Source organism: Schistocerca gregaria, chromosome 11 (genome assembly GCF_023897955.1).
Source record: "Schistocerca gregaria isolate iqSchGreg1 chromosome 11, iqSchGreg1.2, whole genome shotgun sequence".
NCBI lineage: Eukaryota > Metazoa > Arthropoda > Insecta > Orthoptera > Acrididae > Schistocerca > Schistocerca gregaria.
The window spans coordinates 89,017,712-89,039,803 of NC_064930.1; the positions used below are offsets into that span (position 1 = coordinate 89,017,712).

General features: G+C 43.9%; 1 protein-coding gene across 1 annotated transcript in view; it reads left to right on the forward strand.

Annotated features, from left to right (window-relative positions):
* LOC126295037 (uncharacterized) overlaps window positions 1-21,825 on the forward strand; it is a 436,392-nt gene extending 414,567 nt beyond the window's left edge. Inside the window, exons 4-5 of the mRNA XM_049987287.1 lie at window positions 21,091-21,266; window positions 21,747-21,825. Coding sequence (XP_049843244.1) covers window positions 21,091-21,266; window positions 21,747-21,825 — 255 coding nt within the window. The remainder of the gene's footprint in view (window positions 1-21,090; window positions 21,267-21,746) is intronic.
* Window positions 21,826-22,092: the final 267 nt, after the last annotated feature.

The window sequence follows — 22,092 nt, forward strand, 5'->3', positions numbered from 1 at the left end:
TCAGCAGTGTGGGATCCGAACCAGATAGAGTTGATAGAAGGGATAGAGAAGATCTAACGGACAGCAGCGCGCTTCGTTACAGGATCATTTAGTAATCGCGAAAGCGTTACGGAGATGATAGATAAACTCGAGTGGAAGACTCTGCAGGAGAGACGCTCAGTAGCTCGGTACGGGCTTTTGTTAAAGTTTCGAGAACATACTTTCACCGAAGAGTCAAGCAGTATATTGCTCCCTCCTACGTATATCTCGCGAAGAGACCATGAGGATAAAATCAGAGAGATTAGAGCCCACACAGAAGCATACCGACAATCCTTCTTTCCACGTACAATACGAGACTGGAATAGAAGGGAGAACCGATAGAGGTACTCAGGGTACCCTCCGCCACACACCGCCAGGTGGCTTGCGGAGTATGGATGTAGATGTAGATGTAGAAGGGAGAAGCGATAGGTAACATACCTTCTGAGTTTCCGAAATCATTGGCGAAAGTGTCAACCAAGAATTATTGAAGTTGGCTCCTAGAATACACTCCTGGAAATGGAAAAAAGAACACATTGACACCGGTGTGTCAGACCCACCATACTTGCTCCGGACGCTGCGAGAGAGCTGTACAAGCAATGATCACACGCACGGCACAGCGGACACACCAGGAACCGCGGTGTTGGCCGTCGAATGGCGCTAGCTGCGCAGCATTTGTGCACCGCCGCCGTCAGTGTCAGCCAGTTTGCCGTGGCATACGGAGCTCCATCGCAGTCTTTAACACTGGTAGCATGCCGCGACAGCGTGGACGTGAACCGTATGTGTAGTTGACGGACTTTGAGCGAGGGCGTATAGTGGGCATGCGGAAGGCCGGGTGGACGTACCGCCGAATTGCTCAACACGTGGGGCGTGAGGTCTCCACAGTACATCGATGTTGTCGCCAGTGGTTGGCGGAAGGTGCACGTGCCCGTCGACCTGGGACCGGACCGCAGCGGCACACGGATGCACGCCACGACAGTAGGATCCTACGCAGTGCCGTAGGGGACCGCACCGGCACTTCCCAGCAAATTAGGGACACTGTTGCTCTTGGGGTATCGGTGAGGACCATTCGCAACCGTCTCCATGAAGCTGGGCTACGGTCCCGCACACCGTTAGGCCGTCTTCCGCTCACCCCCAAACATCGTGCAGCCCGTCTCCAGTGGTGTCGCGACAGGCGTGAATGGAGGGACGAATGGAGACGTGTCGTCTTCAGCTATGAGAGTCACTTCTGCCTTGGTGCCAATGTTGGTCGTATGCGTGTTTGGCGCCGTGCAGGTGAGCGCCACAATCAGGACTGCATACGACCGAGGCACACAGGGCCAACACCCGGCATCATGGTGTGGGGAGCGATCTCCTACACTGGCCGTACACCTCTGGTGATCGTCGAGGGGACTCTGAATAGTGCACGGTACATCCAAACCGTCATCGAACCCATCGTTCTACCATTCCTAGACCGGCAAGGGAACTTGCTGCTCCAACAGGACAATGCACGTCCGCATGTATCCCGTGCCACCCAACGTGCTCTATAAGGTGTAAGTCAACTTCCCTGGCCAGCAAGATCTCCGGATCTGTCCCCCATTGAGCATGTTTGGGACTGGATGAAGCGTCGTCTCACGCGGTCTGCATGTCCAGCACGAACGCTGGTCCAACTGAGGCGCCAGGTGGAAATGGCATGGCAAGCCGTTCCACAGGACTACATCCAGCATCTCTACGATCCCGTCTCCATGGGAGAATAGCAGCCTGCATTGCTGCGAAAGGTGGATATACACTGTACTAGTGCCGACATTGTGCATGCTCTGTTGCCTGTGTCTATGTGCGTGTGGTTCTGTCAGTGTGATCATGTTATGTATCTGACCCCAGGAATGTGTCAATAAAGTTTCCCCTTCCTGGGACAATGAATTCACGGTGTTCTTATTTCAATTTCCAGGAGTGTATATGAGAATGGTGGTATACCATTACACCCAACCATGAAGATGAGCAGATACTCGCAGGCCCCTATAGCAGAACTAGCATAACACCTCATTTATGGAATTTGTCGACAGGAACAATATATACAGAGGAATGGAAAAGGTAATAGAGGATATGATAGATGACCATCATTTTAACTGTCAGAAGGCTAGTAGCAGGAGAGGGCTTTGTAAGTGATGAGAGAAACAAAACTTGGAAAATAAAATTGCCACATTCATAGGCCCTGTAGACCTGCAAAAAGCATCCGGAAATGTAAAATTCTGCACGATTTTCGAAATATTGAGAAAAATACGAGTATGTTGCAAAGAAAGGCGGGTGATACTATAAGGTAACCTGTTACTACGTGTTATTACGTTATTATTGGGAATGGAAATGCTTATTGATTGTGAAATTAACGTGAGAAGATTAGGGTCGCCACCGACTCTAACCATACAACTAATCGAAGGTTTGGCCGAGTAGGAAAATAAATTAATTTGATCACAGACCAAAAACACATAAAAATACGTACGTCGTGATATCGCTCATAGGGAATGCGATGCAATTAATAGTATCTAAGGTGCACTGTCCACGAGAATCAACGTTTTAAAATAAAATACCACATCCATGAACACTGTGCAGAAGATCAGCTCCGAGCAACACACCTGAAAGTAAGACTTAATGTAAAGAATTTGTTTTAAAATAAATTGTTTTAAAACAAATCACTGGACCCGTGCGTAAGGAAACGCGTTGGATGTGCTAACAGGAAAGCCACCAGGTGGGTGGCTTAGGTGCAAAAACGTAACCTCGGAATGCAAGAGAAAATTGTGTATAAAATCATTTATTCCTAAGATATTGATGTGAGGCATGTACACAATTTCTGATATCATTCATTCCTAAAACATTAACGAAAGGCATCGATACATTCACCGTTATAATCTACACCTAAAATCATTGGCTTGAATCATTCATACAACTGCCGATGCTTGACAACTGATCACAATAACTCGTGAAGCGGTACACGTTTCGCGGTACACCCGCCTGCCCACGCGGTTTGAGGGGACGCAGTTTCTAGGTATCGTGGCCAACTTGCAACAATATCACATCACACAGTCATGAACAGTTAACATTCTCTAAAACAAACACGAGATCGGACAGTTGGTGGTGACGGTAGCCCAACAAACTCTAATGTTCAACCACGTGGTTGGCTCCCCATGGACGAAAATTTACGAGAAGACAAAGCTATTAATATTTAGAAAAATGAAAACTTATACAGGCACAGCTGAAGGCAAGCACACAAAATTGTTGAAATGGCTCTGAGCACTATGGGACTTAACATCTATGGTCATCAGTCCCATAGAACTTAGAACTACTTAAACCTAATTAACCCAGTCATCACGAGGCAGAGAAAAAACAGACATTCATACAGGATCGAGTGCTCACTTCTTATCGACACCTTTGTGTGGCACTCTTCCGGTGGATCCAAGTCGGCTATAAAAATTTACTAACAGAAAAATGTGCCAAAGTTTTGCATTCCTTGCTGCGACAAGGCAAAGCAAAGCAAACTTTCAGAGTTGGAAAGCGAGACCAAAAGCTAACAGCTCTCCCCTCGCCAAGTAAGAACGCGCCACGCGGTCAGTCTAAGTCACCCTTCTTCGACTGGAGCACAGCTGTGGACGCTTCCCGTACAGGCGGCAGACTTCCTCCCTTTTTCATCTCCAGCCTCCTCCACGCTCCGTGTGGCCCAGAAAACCCAAGGATACCATTTCCGCCACCAACCTAACGCAGGTGGATTTCTCAGCAGTAGCGCAAACCTCTTTGCCTACTTGAGCACTTCGAGACTTCGCTATTCTGTACAATTGCTGCTGAATCTGTATCACCATCGCAGACTTTCTGCAGCAGACTATGCCACCGTATGGCAGCGTGACACACAACCACATTCATTCAATCACGCCACTATGAGAGTTATGAGTAAAGATAAACAAGGAAAATAACGAGAAATGCTAATGAAAATGAGCTACCAGACTAATGAATGGTGGCTACAGGACCCATTCAATACGTACAAGAACCGAGAGGAAACAAAAAGGCTACATGACCAAGAACAAAATGCTCTCCCATCTTCCTACCAAAGTGTTCAGTATGTTCCATTCTTCACCGATTCTGCTGAGAACCTCATCATTTCTTCTCTTATCAGTCCATCAAATTTTCGACATTCGTCTCTAGCACCACATTTCAAATGCTTAGATTCTCTTCTGTCCTAGTTTTCCCACTGCCCATGTTTCACTTTCATAGAATACTGTGCTCCAAACTTACACTCTTAGTTACTCGTCCTCAAACAGAACCCGACATTTGCTTGGATAGATAAAAAAACTACTCACGCGGCAGCAGCAAGGCACACATATAAAAGACTGCTGTGATTGGTAAGCTTTCGGGCCAGTGCCTCCTTCTTCAGGTAGAAGGGTTGAAAGGGAAGGAAGAAGAGTGAAGGATAAGGACTGGACTGGTCTTGGAAAAGGGGTAGATTTTGGGAAAGTCACCAATAACTGTGGGCCAGGGGAGACTTACTGTACGAGATGAGTAGGGAAGACTAAATGTTGGGGACTGCATCAGACGAGATGTGAAAACCCAAGAGGCTAAAGGTGGAAGGCAAGGTGATATACACGACAGAGATTACTGCTATAACATTGATCACAAGTTATTGTGAGAAGGTAAGTACATTGTACATAACAGAGGTGGGATGAGGCGGTCAAAAATTGATGGGAAAGACAATGAAAGATGCAGGAAACTGAAACAGAGTAAAGCAAAGAGTAGTTACAGTGATAAGAAGCTGGGTGGCGAGAACCAAGGACATGTTGTAGAGTTAGTTCTCACCTACGGAGTCCTGAGAAACTAGTGTCTGGGAGAAGGAATCCTGGTGGTGAAACAGGCGCCGGTGTGACGAATGTCATGTTCTAGAGCATACTCTGCAGCAGGATATTGTGAGTTACCAGTGTATACCTTCAGCCTATGCCCATTCATCCTAATTGATAATCTGATGGTAGTCGTGTCAATGTAGAAGGCTAAACAGTGTTTACGTAGTAGCTGGTATATGACTTGTATCTTTTCCCATCTGGCTCTACCTTTAATAGAATATGTTTTGCCGGTTACAGGGCTATTGTAGGAGGACACACTCTTGTTAACTCGAGATCAACGTTTTAGCAGTAGTCTCTGTCTTGTATATTACCCTACCTTCCACCTTTAAGCTCCCTAGATGCGGTCCCCAACATTCCTTCTCATCTTGTACTGTAAGTCACCTCTGACCTACGGTTCTGGGTGACTTTCCCAAAATCTACCCCTTTCCCCCCTTTTCCTAGACCTGCCCAGTCCTTTTCCTTAACCCTTCTTCCTTCCGTTCAACCCTTTTACCTGCAGAAGGAGCCACTGGCTCCGAAAGCTTGCCAATCACAAAAGTTTCTGTGTGTGTTCTGACGCTGCTTCGTGAGTAGATTGTTTTATCTATCCTATTAAATAATTTTATCAATTATTGTTTGATTTCGTTGTTACAAAACTGACAGTTGATGTTAGTTGACTTCGTTTGGCCATGAACATCCTCTTTGAATGTTCGTCTCTAATTTTTATGTAATCTTTCATTTTTCCATTATGAGTTTGTCCTTGGTTAAAATGGCTCTGAGCACTATGGGACTCAACTTCTGAGGTCATTAGACCCCTAGAACTTAGAACTAGTTAAACCTAACTAACCTAAGGACATCACACACATCCATGCCCAAGGCAGGATGCGAACCTGCGAACGTAGCAGTCTCGCTGTTCCAGACTGCTGGGCCTAGAACCGCACGGCCACTTCAGCCGGCTACTTTGTCCTGAAGGTAGCAGAATTCTTTCAGTTCGTCTTGATCCTCGCCTACAATTCTGACCTAGACCTCATAATTTAATCTTTCTATGGTTTAGTCTTAATTGATAGAGTCTACCCATTAGATTGTTTATTCTACTCAACATCTCCTAGTGTTACCTCTGACTTCCATTGAGAACAGCAATGACATCAGCTATTCCTGTCACTGATAAACTTTCAACACGAATTTTAATTCCATTTCTGAACCCCATTCCGTCATTGCTTCTTCGATATACAGATTGAATCCTAAGGGCGATTAGATGTATGTCTTTTACCTTTCCTAACCTAATCTGTTTGTTATTGGTCTTCCTATTTTTTCCTCTTGTTTGATGTACAAATTGTACGTAACCCTTCTTTTCCTAGAGGTTACACCCATTTTCCTTAGAGTTTCGGAAATCCTGCAACATTTTAAATTATTGTACAATATTTATCTGACTACAAATCCTACGGACATGCCTAGATTTTCCTTAAGTCTCGCTTTAATCATCAATCGCCAACTGAGAAGTCCTACGCTGATGCCTTTATCTTTCCTAAAACCAAATTGATGGTCATCTAGCACTTCCTCAATCTACTTTTTCTCTTATATACATATTCTGGTCAGCAACTTGAGTGTGAGAGCTCTTCAGGTAATTGTGCGGATGTCCTCGCACTTATGTGTCGTTGAACATACAAAACTATGTGAATGATATTTTCAAGAGACACTGTTTATCTGGAGAACCAGTTTTAATAATAATTTGGTTCCAAAATTTCTGAATAGTTTTCGAAATTCCTAAGAACTCATTCATATGCCTTCCACATGATTTGATCGCGAGTCTTCCTAACCCCTGTTTGTTTCTGTGGGCTGAAGAGGTAGGCATCTCGACGACCGCGGCTTTCCGTGAAGTCGACGAGGCCAACACAGGACAAAGCAGCGTCGACGTGACCGCCACAGGATAAACTGATTCCCGCCGCTGAACACCACAGCCGACTCTGGCCCTACACTATGCTGCTTGTGGTGTGGTGTCAGTGGTAGCCACAGATCTCAACCCAGGTTACATCGGTCTGTCTGTGATGGCTGGTGAACTTTTCAGCACTCTGTTGTCTCCACCCCAACCCGTGGCTATACATTCTGCAGTCGTTGACCTACAGCCAGATGCCAGTGTAATGTGTCGGTACGCTGCTCTCAAGTCCCTCATGCCGAAGATAAGTTTTTTTGTTTTTTTTTTTTACAAAGTCATGAAAACGCACGGCTCTTCTACTTTGTCTTTTGCGAATTGCACTGAGGAATTCAAATAGCGTGAGGAACAGAACAAACATCATGTACACACATCATTCTCCATCTGCAGCAATGTCTTTTTTGTACTGAAAATAGGCTCGTATAAGAACGAAATGCGAAAAATCTGGCACAGGCATAAAAAAGCAGTTTTCTTCTTAAAGACGTCGTATCTGCCATTAACTGTAACACTATTCGTTTTCACGACTACATTTTCGATCCTATGCCCTTTATACAGGTATACAGCAATAACCGAAAAGTGAAGGGCAGACGGCACGTATAGAACGCCACTATCATCCCATACATGAGGCACTCATATTACAACAAATGCTAAAAACTGTACATCACTTGCATTGGGCCTCTGGAGGTGTGAAAATTTACGAATCTTCTGACGTGTGTATATCTCACTGTTGTCTCTGTATGTTGAGTCCCCTAACTCCGAGTGTACATCAACATTAGATCAGCTCAAGGATCATAGCATTGGCATAAGGCAAATTTATTGTTACTGATGTTAACATCACTAAAATGAATCCCCTCAAATCACTGTTCATGTTGTTTATATGACAACTGAGGCAGCTGGTAGGCAACATATTCACATGTCGTTTCTTCTCTGCTCTTAGCAGCGATTGTACATGCCACAGTAAACGTTTTATATCACAGTATCTAAATATCGTGTTAATATTTGTTAACAAAATTTGGTATTCTGTTTACGATACAAGCATTTGATGTAAAGAAATAAGAGAAGACATTTCTTTATTGTGATGGTGCGTAATAGTACATATGGTATCCATCGTCAAAGGCTTACAGTAGCTAGGCTGCTCATAAAAACATGGCAGTAATAATCATATACATAATTTTACATGTGTATCCTTTTACCAAATTAACATCACAAAGGCATAAATCGCCTTCAAAACAACTTTCGTACATGAATTGATCCACTGGACAAATAAAAAGAAAAAGGAGTACAAAAAGTGAGATAAAAACATGTGATGGGATACTTGTCACAAAATACAGAACATTATGTGTATCGCCATGTAATTCCAAAATGTAATGTTAATATGTAAGATAGTGTACCAGTACAAATGTAGTCATACATTTCCATGGTCCTTAGAACGCTTAGGCCGAGAATGGCTTTTTCAGCTACACTTGCAAAACACCTTACTCATTTTTTTACTGAATTATTAAGATCTATTACTTCTGTTAAAATAAATACACTCTAATTATAAAAACCTGTATGAGTGGACATAATTCTTCCTCATTTCCATACATATCATACAACTCACGGGAAACGTCGTAAAGACTACACATATTATAAAACCAGCATAGATACGATCCTGTGCAAATCGTTACGTCCTATGCTTGTCAGTAGGTCAAAGTCAAACAGCCAAACTATACATCCTCATTAATGTTACTTTCTATTATTAGCACATAAAACTGGCAAGAATTTATTTCAAGATCTCTTATTTCTTAAATCTGTCTTCTCGTTGGGCAAGCCGTGTAGGTGATTTTTGAAGTAATTGTATAATTCCACTTCTTCAGATGTTTTGATACTTCTACCCTTAGGTTAATTTTTATTACTGGATCTAAGTTAGGTGGAGGTACTCCTCTCTCTTTGCTTGATGTGCTCTTTAAACTTGTCGTTGGAATATGAGCTTTGTAACGTCCGGTCAAGGTGTCCATGTAGCTCATACGATTACTGACATTGCATACTGATCTAGTTTCAAAAGGTAAATGCAACCTGCATACACTCTCTGGGGACAGAAAGTGAAAGCTGTGCTTCCTACAGAAGTCTGAGCGACTGGCTTGTTCATCAGCGCGTCGTCTCCCGTCTTGTGCAGAACTGCAGGCCCAGGCGGCTATTTTCCGGGAACGCCTCTCCAGCTACTGGCGGGAATTGGCGCAGCTGCTCTCACTCGGTGCGACGCACGCCTCACAGCTGTTGCTTCCCCTCGCATTCGAACGTATGGTAAGTGGAGGTTTTTCGTCCTCTTATAAACTGTATTATACGTACAGGGGGTGATAAAATGACACACACGACCTCGTCAGTTCTGGGAGAGTGTTTCCCAGTTTACCTGCTTCATACTGTAGCTATCTAGAGCTCTCCAGTTCTGGAAGAATTCTGAACCAACCTCTACTTCTGTGAGCCTTCTGGGGCTATGGTACAGGTGGGCTAAGGTCGGAATGGTTAGAGATTTAAGAAAATGGCCTGCATCTTTCTTTTCTCGCATTTGCTAGCTACTTCTTTAACAGATTCAGGTAAGTTTGCATCCAATGCTGCTTTACAAGCTGCAGCATGTTAGCTTCGAATTTAGTGGAGAGTGGTCTAGAGTCTCAGTGTGGCAATTCAAGTCTCCATCAGCATCTTCTCTTCCTAAGAATCTCTGCTCCATATGGAAGGCCTATAAAATTACTTCTCTCAACATGGAGCTTCGTCAACTTCAAATCTCGTAATGAACCTGTGTACATACCACATAACTTATACAGTTCGTTGCAACTGCTCGAACTCTTCCCAGCTTAACATTCACGTGGCATTTCCCAGGACTCCATGACAAGACGATAGCGCAGCTGACACTTGTGGCTCGACGCCAGTGGTGGCCCCCTGTGCTCACCTCTGCCAGCCAGCACTCTCCGTGTGGCACAGCAATGTCCCAGCCACCGCAGCCACAGAGGACGCGCAACGATAACGAAGGTCCACCAGTTAGCGCGTGTTGCGTCAGCGAGTGGCTTTGTTAAAGGCACTGTGCTACTACAGACACCAGCGGAATATCTAGTGAATGCGTCAAGACCAATGAAAACCTGTGCGAGACCAACGTGAAACCGGATGCTGCTTTCTGAGAGCATTCATCTTAGTCGTTAGCCTTTCTGCACGTGTCTCTCGTGGCCTAACTCGAACCATTATCGAGTCTGAATTCTGTGTCTATGATTTATGAACTCTACCACCAGTGATTTTCCCACTACCGAGAATAAAAGCTATGTGGTCTTAAGACATACACTGGACTCGCATTCGGATGGACGACGGTTCAATCCCGTGTCCGGGCATTCTGATTTAGGGCACGGCCGACTTCCTTCCCCATCCTGCTCTGTTGCCTGTGTCTATGTGCCTGTTGTTCTGTCAGTGTGATCATGTGATGTACAGATACATCAATTGATCACACTGACAGGAATGTGTCAATAAAGTTTCCCCTTCCTGGGACAATGAATTCACGGTGTTCTTATTTCAATTTCCAGAAGTGTATTACAGATGTTTTTGCTGGATGGTAATTTCCAAGATTGATAGATGCGGGTTCCGTATTTAAGAATGGTTTCTGCCGACATCGTGTCATGTCCTGTCATTACATCTTGTTTTGGTTACCATCATCCATGCATTTCACTGCAGCAAAGGCAATTTACCTGATACGTATCTAATATTTTGTAGAGATAGTACCTCACAGCTTACGAGAATGTTTAAAGGACGACTTCTTTATTAAATTTGTTGTGCAGCTACGCTTCGTTGATCATACACTGCACCTGCTTAGTAAAAGTGTAATTGCGAAAAGGTATTCCGTGAACCAGTGTCGTACAGATAGTTTCGACTTATAGACACATTTTGCTTTCTGAATGAAACTTAAGTCTTCAGACAGCTGCAGCAATCTTGAGGTATTCGTACTAGAGATAATTCCTCTCGTTGTTCTCCACTACAGCCCTGCAGAGTAGTACAGCAAAGCGTGCTGTGGTCCAGGTAATGACGCAGCTTACGATTTTGACCCTATGCCCCTGGTAACTGGGCTCTCACATAATACTGTGTACAAATATGTATGTATGTGTGTTCAGAATAGTTGAAATGGCTCTGAGCACTATGGGACTTAACTTCTCAGGTCATCAGTCCCCTAGAACTTAGAACTACTCAAACCTAACTAACCTAAGGACATCACACACATCCATGCCAGAGGCAGGATTCGAACCTGCGACCGTAGCAGTCGCGCGGATCCAGACTGAAGCACTTAGGACCGCTCGGCCACAACGGCCGGCATAGATTAGGTCTAGATGGCAGTGGCGCCATCGCAAGGACGACGGGTTCAACGTTTTGGAAAGTGCCGATTCAAAAGTGTGCCCACCTTCCAATTCACTGCTCCTGCACAACGAGGGAAATGCTGAATTTACTTTTCGTTTTACCACAAACGGGATGTTAGCTGCCCGCTGACCGCTAGCCGCATGCTGTCACAGCGAGGACGTGACGCACGTCCCACAGACACACACACACGCACGTAAACGCGTGCCGTATTCCTGGCGCACATTTCTTAAAGCTCTACTTACGCAAATACGAATTGGAGGCGATAAATCGCGATCCCGCGTAGAACCGGTCGACCATGTAAATTTCAAAAATATTGTATTAGAAATGGATTTCTTTTTTCTCTGGCACCTGCCATCAATATAAAACTGATAAAGGAGGTATTTCATTCAAACAACATGAAAGAGAACAACAACTGTATTGTGAAAACAACTGCAAGCTTTTTAATTTCCATTTTTTCTCGCATTTGTGATATACGTAACAGTTTTGTTATTTCTTAATTGATTCATTACAATATAGACATTCTTTTGTGCATAAGGTAATTTTTTAATTTCCAATGTCTATTAAACACTTATTGGTAACTCAGAGAGAGAGAGAGAGAGAGAGAGAGAGAGAGAGAGAGAGAGAGAAATTTTCAGCGCGTACATACTTAGAACAGCAACAGCAATGCCAGCTCAAAAACAATACACACACACACACACACACACACGCACCATAAACATATAAAATACTTTCATTACACGGATGCATATTGCACATGTTCCCCACGAAATATATACTATGTCTACTATGTCTCTCTCTCTCTCTCTCTCTCTCTCTCTCTCTCGATCACACACACACACACACACACACACACACAGACAGATATGCACTCAGAACTGTGACAAACAGTTCATCAAACTATTCCACACACACCCAGTCAAGTGGAACACATTTTTACCTTTTTACTAACAAATAAGTCCACCCAGACACATCAGTAAATAGTCTGGGTGCAGCAGATTTCCACACCTATGCCCCCCGATGAACCACTTGTAATCGTGATAGGACACCCCTGCTTCCAGCTGGAATTGCAGCATATACCTCAGTATATAAGCTCCTGATACGCATTTGTGGTGCAGCGCCAATGCCCTAGAGGAGGCACCTGTTGAATTCCCTGAACGTGAAAGTCTTTCAGGCTGTGCAAGTCACCGTGTTTGTGATGCAGACTTGTGGGATAGTCCAGCTCTACCTCTAGGACATATGCCTCAACAGCGTCAGCAGCCACATATTTGATATCTTCCCTCAGTCTGGTGATTTCCCCTTTTGACATCAATGAGAGCCCTTGAAAAGGGAGACTTTGTTGCATGGTTTGCCTTTAGAGACAGTTTACATCCAGGTAAAGGATGAAACTGAAATCGTGAGACAACCTGTACTCCCCCTCGATTATTTACAGGTTATTTGCCTTGGCATACCTGCGCACACGTTGGCAAAGTCACTGGTGAATCGAGTGTTCCAGGAAGACATGTATCTCAACGTTGGTCAAGAATTCGCTGCTGGCTTGTATCTTTCTTAACATGGCAGTCCACGAAATCTCAGTCATATGCTACAGAACTTCTCGCAGATGTTGGCGGTCAGATGTACATTGGTGTTCATCATTTTACATGTTCTGATAAATCAGAGATGCTGAAGTCCTGCTGTTCGTTCACCAAGTGCCCGTTCTTTCCACTAATTATGGAAATGCCTCTTCGTTTACTAGAGAATCCAGATATTCGTATGGAAAGACCCCATCTCCGTCACAAGTTGAAACTCTTGAAACTCTACATCATCGAGATAAGTGGCTCCCTTTGCTAAGAATATCTTTAGGACGCGTTGGTTCAGCAAATTTCTAAAGAGACGTGAGCATGAAGCGTTGTGAATCGAGGAAGTGGTGTGATCCTCTTTGAAGCGGCATGTATTTGTCAACGGTGTCATCAATTACACTGACCTTATCATCCTACTACCCAGACTCATCAAAGTGCTGAACTGTAAAGGGGGCATCATGCTCACTTAAATTGTGGAGAAGATGGTTGTGGGCTGTGTGGCATGGGTTGTCAGCTGCACTCTGGGACTTCCCCGTTACGTGGCAACAGTCTCTACAGGGAGCTTGCTCACCTCTGTCCAGTCACAGTCCCCAGATATAACGATCAGCTGCCTGCTTGCTCAGTGCGTCATTCTCCTTCACGTTGGTGAAATGGACGTTTTTACTATATATGTAATAAACACCCCGTACAAGACTTTGAAGCTCAGTGAGCAGCCATCTCGAGCTATTCCCTTGACATAAGATTTTAATTTTAGTGCACAGAACTTGCCACATATCGTATGCATCATTTCGTGACAGTGATTTGGGAGGCAGAGACACCACGTTCACACTGTACCACAGCAACTAGGAGGCGTTCTATACCGACGTAAGAGACGAAGGGACAGAAGTGTTGGTGAGAGGTATTCTTAAACTTCGAGAACCGTTTATCCTTGGTAAGTATTTCCACACCTATTGTTTCCTGGCTCTAGCAGTCAATCAGGTGTCTTTAGAGATACATGCTCTTGATAAACGACTTGAGACATGTACAGCAAAATCATCTAGCACCTTGTTTGTTTTCATTTCGGAGGAACGTAGTTGGTACATGCATTTTATCCAAACATTGTGTTGCTTATCGTCTTCAGAGATTAGCAGCAGGTCTACACTTTGTGGATGTTTCTCGGCTAATATGGACAAGAAGAGGGGACCACCTAATTTACGATCGACTTCTTTGTCCATGTGCCACACAGCGTATTAATGTTTGTCTTCTTCTTATAGCTTTCCTACATTCGGCCATAAACGAGAAATTACAACGTCCGTGGACATCTGGTGTTTGTTGTGTATCTGTATGCTCTGTATTTTCGGATAATTTCTATCGCTGGTGAGAAGCAACCATGGAAACCAATTTAAATTCCTCTCATCTTGATTCTTGGCATTAGGACATGCTTTTTGTTAGCAATATACACTTTTGAAGAGAGATGTAACTGGACCCCACAATAAGTTGATCAAAATCAAGGTACAGCATACAACTGAGTGTCTTACAGGATCCCCTTTCCTGCATCTCAGAAAAGTGACTCAGTATGACCACTCTGGTATCGACTCACTCCATGATGTCACGACAGCTCTCCCCCTAACTTTGACAATGCTCTTCCCCTCAAAACACGTCGAACTCCTAATAACTCTGCACACAAAAAGGAGAAAGAGTCGCAGTTGATAAGTATCTAAGGAAGGAGAAATAAAAATCCGTACTCGTATAATAATAATAATAAATTCTGAGTACTTACAAGTAAAACTGTTGTTGTCTTCATTACTGGAATACACTTCCAGCAACTCATCACCAGTGGGCGTGTTTGTCATTAAGGGCATATCCAGCATGGGTACTAGACGTGGTGTATGACGTCGGCAGGGAAATGTGTCTGAAAGAATATGGACAAACCGAAACGAAAAGACAGGTGCAAAAGAACTAGTAGCTGGTGGTCGTGTAAAAACACCGATATTCACATTGAGAACATCTACAAGGTAGAGCACCTCAAAAATAACAAAAAAAATTAATACTGTAGAAAAAGCGATATCTACCTCTGAACAATCGAAGACATTCCCCATACATCAACATCATCGTCATCATCATTGTCAGCTGCTGGGTCCAAATCCCACAGCGAGTAACGCCTGCTCACACCTAGGAAAGAAGAAGTAGAACCCATAAGAATCACTTACGCTACTAGCCATTAAAATTCCTACACCAAGAAGAAATGCAGATGATAAACGGGTATTCATTGCACAAATATATTATTCTAGAACTGATTTCGGTCCATAGATCCTGAGCAATCAGTACCAAGAACAACCACCTATGGCCGTAATAACGGCCTTGATACGTCTGGGCATAGAGTCAAACAGAGCTTTGATGGCGTGTATAGGTACAGCTGCGCATGCAGCCTGAACACGATATCACAGTTCATCAAGAGTAGTGACTGGCGTATTGTGACGAGCCCGTTTCTCGGCCACCATTGACCAGACGTTTTCAGTTGGTGGAAGATCTGGAGAATGTGCTGGCAAGGGCAGCAGTCGAACATTTTCTGTATCCAGAAAGGCCCGTAAAGGACCTGCAACATGCTGTCAGGAATTGTCCTGCTGAAATGTAGGCTTTGGCAGGGATCGAATGAAGGTAGAGCCACGGGTCGTAAGACATCTGCAATGTAACGTCCGCTGTTCAAAGTGCCGTCAATGCGAACAAGAGGTGACCCAGACGTGTAACCAATGGCACCCCATACCATCACGCCTGGTTATACGCCAGTATGGCGATGACGAATACACGCTTCCAATGTGCGTTCACCACGATGTCGCCAAACACGGATGCGACCATCATGATACTGTAAACAGAACCTGGAGTCATCCGAAAAAATGACGTTTTTCCATTCGTGCACCCAGGTTCGTCGTTGACTACACCATAGCAGGCGCTGCTGTCTGTGATGCAGCGCCAAAGGGAACCGCAGCCACGGTGTCCGAGCTGATAGTCAGTGATTCTGCAAACGTCGTCGATCTGTTCGTGCAAATGGTTGTTGTCTTGCAAACGTCCGCATCTGAACATGGCTGCACGATCCATTACAGCCATGCAGATAAGATGCCTGTCATCTCGACTGCTAGTGATACGAGGCCGTTGGGATACAGCACGGCGTTCCGTATTACCTTCCTGAACCCACCGATTCCATATTCTGCTGACAGACCAACACGAGCAGCAATGTCTACATGACTACTCTGCAATTCACATTTAAGTGCTTGGCAGAGGGTTCATCGAACCACAATCATACTATCTCTCTACTATTCCACTCCCGAAGAGCGAGCGGGAAAAACGAACACCTAAACCTTTCTGTTCGAGCTCTGATTTCTCTTATTTTATTTTGATGATCATTCCTTCCTATGTAGGTTGGGCTCAACAAAATATTTTCGCATTCGGAAGAGAAAGTTGGTGACTGAAATTTCGTAAAAAGATCTCGCCGCGACGAAAAACGTGTATGCTGTAATGACTTCCATCCCAACTCGTGTATCATATCTGCCACACTCTCTCCCCTATAACGCGATAATACGAAACGAGCTGCGCTTTTTTGCACCCTTTCGATGTCCTCCGTCAATCCCACCTGGTAAGGATCCCACACCGCGCACCAATATTCTAACAGAGGACGAACGAGTGTAGTGTAAGCTGTCTCTTTAGTGGACTTGTTGCATCTTCTAAGTGTCCTGCCAATGAAACGCAACCTTTGGCTCGCCTTCCCGACAATATTATCTATGTGGTCCTTCCAACTGAAGTTGTTCGTAATTTTAACACCCAGGTACTTAGTTGAATTGACAGCCTTGAGAATTGTACTATTTATCGAATAATCGAATTCCAACGGATTTCTTTTGGAACTCATGTGGGTCATCTCACACTTTTCGTTATTTAGCGTCAACTGCCACCTGACACCAAACAGCAATCTTTTCTAAATCGCTTTGCTGCTGATACTGGTCTTCGGATGACCTTACTAGACGGTAAATTACAGCATCATCTGCGAACAGTCTAAGAGAACTGCTCAGATTGTCACCCAGGTCATTTATATAGATCAGGAACAGTAGAGGCCCCAGGACGCTTCCCTGTGGAACACCTGATATCACTTCAGTTTTACTCGATGATTTGCCGTCTATTACTACGAACTGCGACCTTCCTGACAGGAAATCACGAATCCAGTCGCACAACTGAGACGATACCCCATAGCTCCGCAGCTTGATTAGAAGTCGCTTGTGAGGAACGGTGTCAAAAGCTTTCCGGAAATCTAGAAATACGGAATCAACTTGAGATCCCCTGTCGATAGAGGCCATTACTTCGTGAGAATAAAGAGCTAGCTGCGTTGCACAAGAGCGATGTTTTCTGAAGCCATGCTGATTACGTGTCAATAGATCGTTCCCTTCGAGGTGATTCATAATGTTTGAATACAGTATATGCTCCAAAACCCTACTGCAAACCAACGTCAATGATATAGGTCTGTACTTAAATGGATTACTCCTACTACCCTTCTTGAACACTGGTGCGACCTGCGCAGATTTCCAATCTGTAGGTACAGATCTATCGGTGAGCGAGCGGTTGTACATGAGTGCTAAGTAGGGAGCTATAGTATCAGCGTAATCTGAAAGGAACCTAATCGGTATACAATCTGGACCTGAAGACTTGCCCGTATCAAGCGATTTGAGTTGCTTCGCAACCCCTAAGGTATCTACTTCTAAGAAACTCATGCTAGCAGATGTTCGTGTTTCATTCTGGAATATTCCATTCGTCTTCCCTGGTGAAGGAATTTCGGAAAACTGCGTGCAATAACTCCGCTTTAGCGGCACAGTCGTCGATAACAGTATCATCGGCACTGCGCAGTGAAAGTATTGACTGCGTCTTGCCGCTTGTGTACTTCACATACGACCAGAATTTCTTCGGATTTTCTACCAAATTTCGAGACAATGTTTCGTTGTGGAACCTATTAAAGGCATCTCGCATCGAAGTACGTGCCAAATTTCGCGCGTCTGTAAATTTTAGCCCATTTTCAGGATTTCGCGTTCTTCTGAACTTCGCATGCTTTTTCCGTTGCCTCTGCAACAGCGTTCGGACCTTTTTTGTGTACCACGGGGGATCCGTTCCATCTCTTACCAATTTATGAGGTATGAATATCTCAATTGCTGTTGCTACTATATCTTTGAATTTGATCCACATCTCGTCTACATTCGCATAGTCAGTTCGGAAGGAATGGAAATTGTCTTTTAGGATGGCTTCTAGTGGCACTTTATCCGCTTTTTTAAGTAAAATTATTTTGCGTTTGTTTCTGATGGATTTGGAAGAAATGGTATTGAGCCTAGCTACAATGACCTTGTGATCACTAATCCCAGTATCAGTCATGATGCTCTCTATCAGCTCTGGATTGTTTGTGGCCAAGAGGTCAAGTGTGTTTTCGCAACTATTTACAATTCGCGTGGGTTCGTGGACTAACTGCTCGAAATAATTTTCGGAGAATCTCGGAAGACGTTTTCTGCCTACCACCGGTTTTGAACAAGTATTTTTGCCAACATACCGAGGGTAGGTTGAAGTCCCCACCAACTATAACCGTATGAGTGGGGTATTTATTTAATACCACACTCAAACTTTCTCTGAACTGTTCCGCAACTGTATCATCGGAGTCTGGGGGTCGGTAGAAGGAGCCAATTATTAACTTAATTCGGCTGTTAAGTATAACCTCCACCCACACCAATTCGCACGGAGTATCTACTTCGACTTCACTACAAGATAAACCACTACTGACAGACACAAACACTCCTCCACCAATTCTGCCTAATCTATCTTTCCTGAACACCGTCTGAGACTTCGTAAAAATTTCTGCAGAACATATTTCAGGCTTTAGCCAGCTTTCTGTACCTATAACGATATCAGCTTCTGTGCTGTCGCAATACGATAAACCGCAATCGCGATAGGCTACAACCGGACCTTTATCAAAGTCGGAAACGTGATGGTGCGCATTTCTCCTCCTTACACGAGGCTACACAACAACCTTTCACCAGGCAACGCCGGTCAACTGCTGTGTGTGTATGAGAAATCGGTTGGAAACTTTCCTCATGTCAGCACGTTGTAGGTGTCGCCCCTCACATGCCCCTCAATACTTGCTACTACTCTCATTACTTACCAAGCATTGACGCAAGGCAGCACACACGGCTTTATTTCTCGTCAGAAGAAGAACTCGCACATATTAAATGAGTGCGATTGTGGTGTGACAGAAATGCACGAAATGGAATATGCAGGCTGCAAATAGCTGCTGATCGGTTAGGTTTTGTGTGACACCTTGCAGAAACAGTGCTTGATTACTTATTGTGCAATGTACACAGCAACACACCTCACCATGAACTCGACACAAGCCATCTGATGCAATGGACAGTTGACAACAGGGTCAGTGGTGTGCTTCCGGCACAGGTTAATGCGCCACTGCGATGCTTGAGTGCTGCGAGCCTAGTTGTGTACAGTAGGTCCGTTTGGTGGTCAGGTGTGTACACCGTTTATCAGCCAGCTGCTACTGTTCGAGTGCACAACGGACACCCGAGATCTTTCCAAGAGTGTGAAGAACTGCAGGCATCATTGCAATACATGCATTCGTTCAGACTGACAGTCGTTGCTTTGAAGCATTGCTATGAGCTACATTGTTGTAAGGTGGTGCACGCTGAGCATGTCCTTAACACAATAAATATGCACTTTCGAATATTGGTTCCCTATCTCAGTATAATCTATTGTGGGACCACTGGCACCTGTTTCAGTCTGGCCCAAAAGGATTGGGGACTCCATGTACAGAGAACAAGAGCAGTTCTGTCCCACTTCCCTCAGACTCACCCTACGGCACCCATATCTGTGGTGAACACTGACCTTCCAGAACAACATACTGGCTGATGCTAGGGTAGCTAGAAGAAAGGAAAACAGAATGGGCAAGTGCGAGAGGGACTCACGCACTAATGGTTCTCTACAAATTCCCCAACCTGGGAATCGAGATTCCCAATAATTTTTGCCTGCTATCGAGACACTGTAACTTTACTGGCAAGAAACTGGTCCCACGAATACAAAGATCGGTTGAGAAATTCTACGTTATTTCCTCAGCCCAGCAAAAACAAACAAGATCAAGCAAGCAGAGGACTTTAGTTTATGTATGTAGGAAGAGAGGATTGAATAACACATTTCTGTTTACATACTAAATCATGAATACAACATACATTTTATGTTTGGATGCAGTAATGTTCGTATGTTATACTTTCAACAGGTGATGAATACAATGTATGTCCAAATCGAAAACGACATTTTTATTTGATATAATTAAAAGTTAACAAGTTTCAGATTTTTTGCTTTACTTGTACCGAAACACTTAGTTGTTGCCAAATCTCATGATTCCAAGTCAGTCGACAGCACCCTACAGGTTACGATTAGTGAGTTTTCGATTATCAAAACACGAGTCATTAACTGCCGTATCTGTTGACTGGAGTCAGTTATGAGATTCCTAACAGATGGACAGACAAATAGACTGACTGCTAAAAAGTAATAGAAAAAGTATTTTCCAGAGTTATATAGTTACCAATTATGGATTTTAAGATTTTTTCCTTTATTTGCACTGTGAAATCTGGCTCCTTCCAAATTGTCACGATTCTAAATCAACAGGGACCACCGTATAGATTTTTGTGAGTGATTTTTCAAGTATGAAATTATGTAATTGGAATGGCCATATCTATATTGCATTGACTTAGAAGCCTACAATTTGTACAACGCCAAAGGAGCATAGACTTTAATATGTGACATAAATGTGAACATCGTACCCGAAAATTGTCCAGAAAAAATGAAAAATGATCTTATCACTCGGACAGTCAATACAGTCCTTCAAATGTGCAATATTCGAGACGTGTTCAGATACAGACGACATCGAGTAGGATTTTAACGTATTTGTCAACAATCTGGCCATTCTATTTTCGAAAACCGTTCAAAAGTTTGAACAGAATCTCGTTAGAGTTCCAGCCACACCATGTGGCTTTACACGTAGGATCTCGAGGCTGCTGGCAGCTCTAGAACATTGCAGTTGGATACATCGTCACGGGAGTATACATTCATACATTCAGACGCCTGTAATGTCGACTACCAAGAAATATCTGCACCTCTCTTATCTGATGTCACAGTTTGAGAAACGTATTTATTTAATAAAACCCCACTACGTATCTGCTGTTCATTAATGTTTTTATGCCTGTACAAAACTGAATGTACTGGAGTCATGCGCTGGCAGTAATGTCAGCGTCATGTAGTAGTGCTACATGTAACTGTATATTAAGACAGGCTGCCGCTTGTGGATGTTGTGAAAGTAATTTGAACTATTTTCTGTGCGTCTCAGGGTAACCACGCAAGTGATCAGCAACTCCACGGTTGGATTAAGGACATGGAACGTGTGAAAGACATGCTGCGCACGAAATTAACCGGATGGGTACAGGACTTGCAATTCGCCAGCAAACAGGTGGAGCACTACGAGGTGGAGGGAGAGAAGGACAGACCAGGGCACTTGATACTCAGGTATAAACCAGTGCACACTCAAATGTCTGTCGTAGTCACTACGCTTTATTGGAATTTATCTCACATTTATCCATGGAAGTATTCATTAAAGTTATAGAAAACACAGGGTTTATTTAATTCAAAAAAATGGGTCTGAGCATTATGGGACTTAACATCTTAGGTCATCAGTCCCCTAGAACTTAGAACTACTTAAACCTAACTAACCTAAGGAGATCACACAACACCCAGCCATCACGAGGCAAAGAAAAATCCCTTACCCAGCCGGGAATCGAACCCGGGCGTGGGAAGCGAGAACGCTACCGCACGACCACGAGATGCGGGCGCATTTAATTCAGAATGGAGTAAAGAACTAGCACTTATAGACAGTAGTGAAGGACATGGTTACAGAAACTCGTGATTTACAAAATTTTTTGACTCCGCTTAGCCTTCGATATTTTTATTCGTATTGTGTCTTAAAATGTGCCACGTATTACGTTACAGACCAGCGGAGAAAACTGACACAATAACTGATGTTGCTGCATTTACTAGAGAAGGTATCGATGGATACAGATACTTGTGAAGTTTTCATAATTAGTGGAAACAATGATGTGGAACCTGACACGAAAAGTGAGCGTGTCCTCGTATTATTCGGGACAAAAAAAATCACTTCGGGAGAAATTACGGTAATACCACGTAGAAGCGACTCTGGTCCAGATACTGGCATCCAGTTGGTGAGGAAAAGTGGCCACAAGTCATGTTAATCTCAATAGATGGAGGGAAGATGGGAAGACGTCAGTAGAGGGCAGGAAGCGGATAGCCATCGTTCTTATATTTTGTCCTGTGGTTG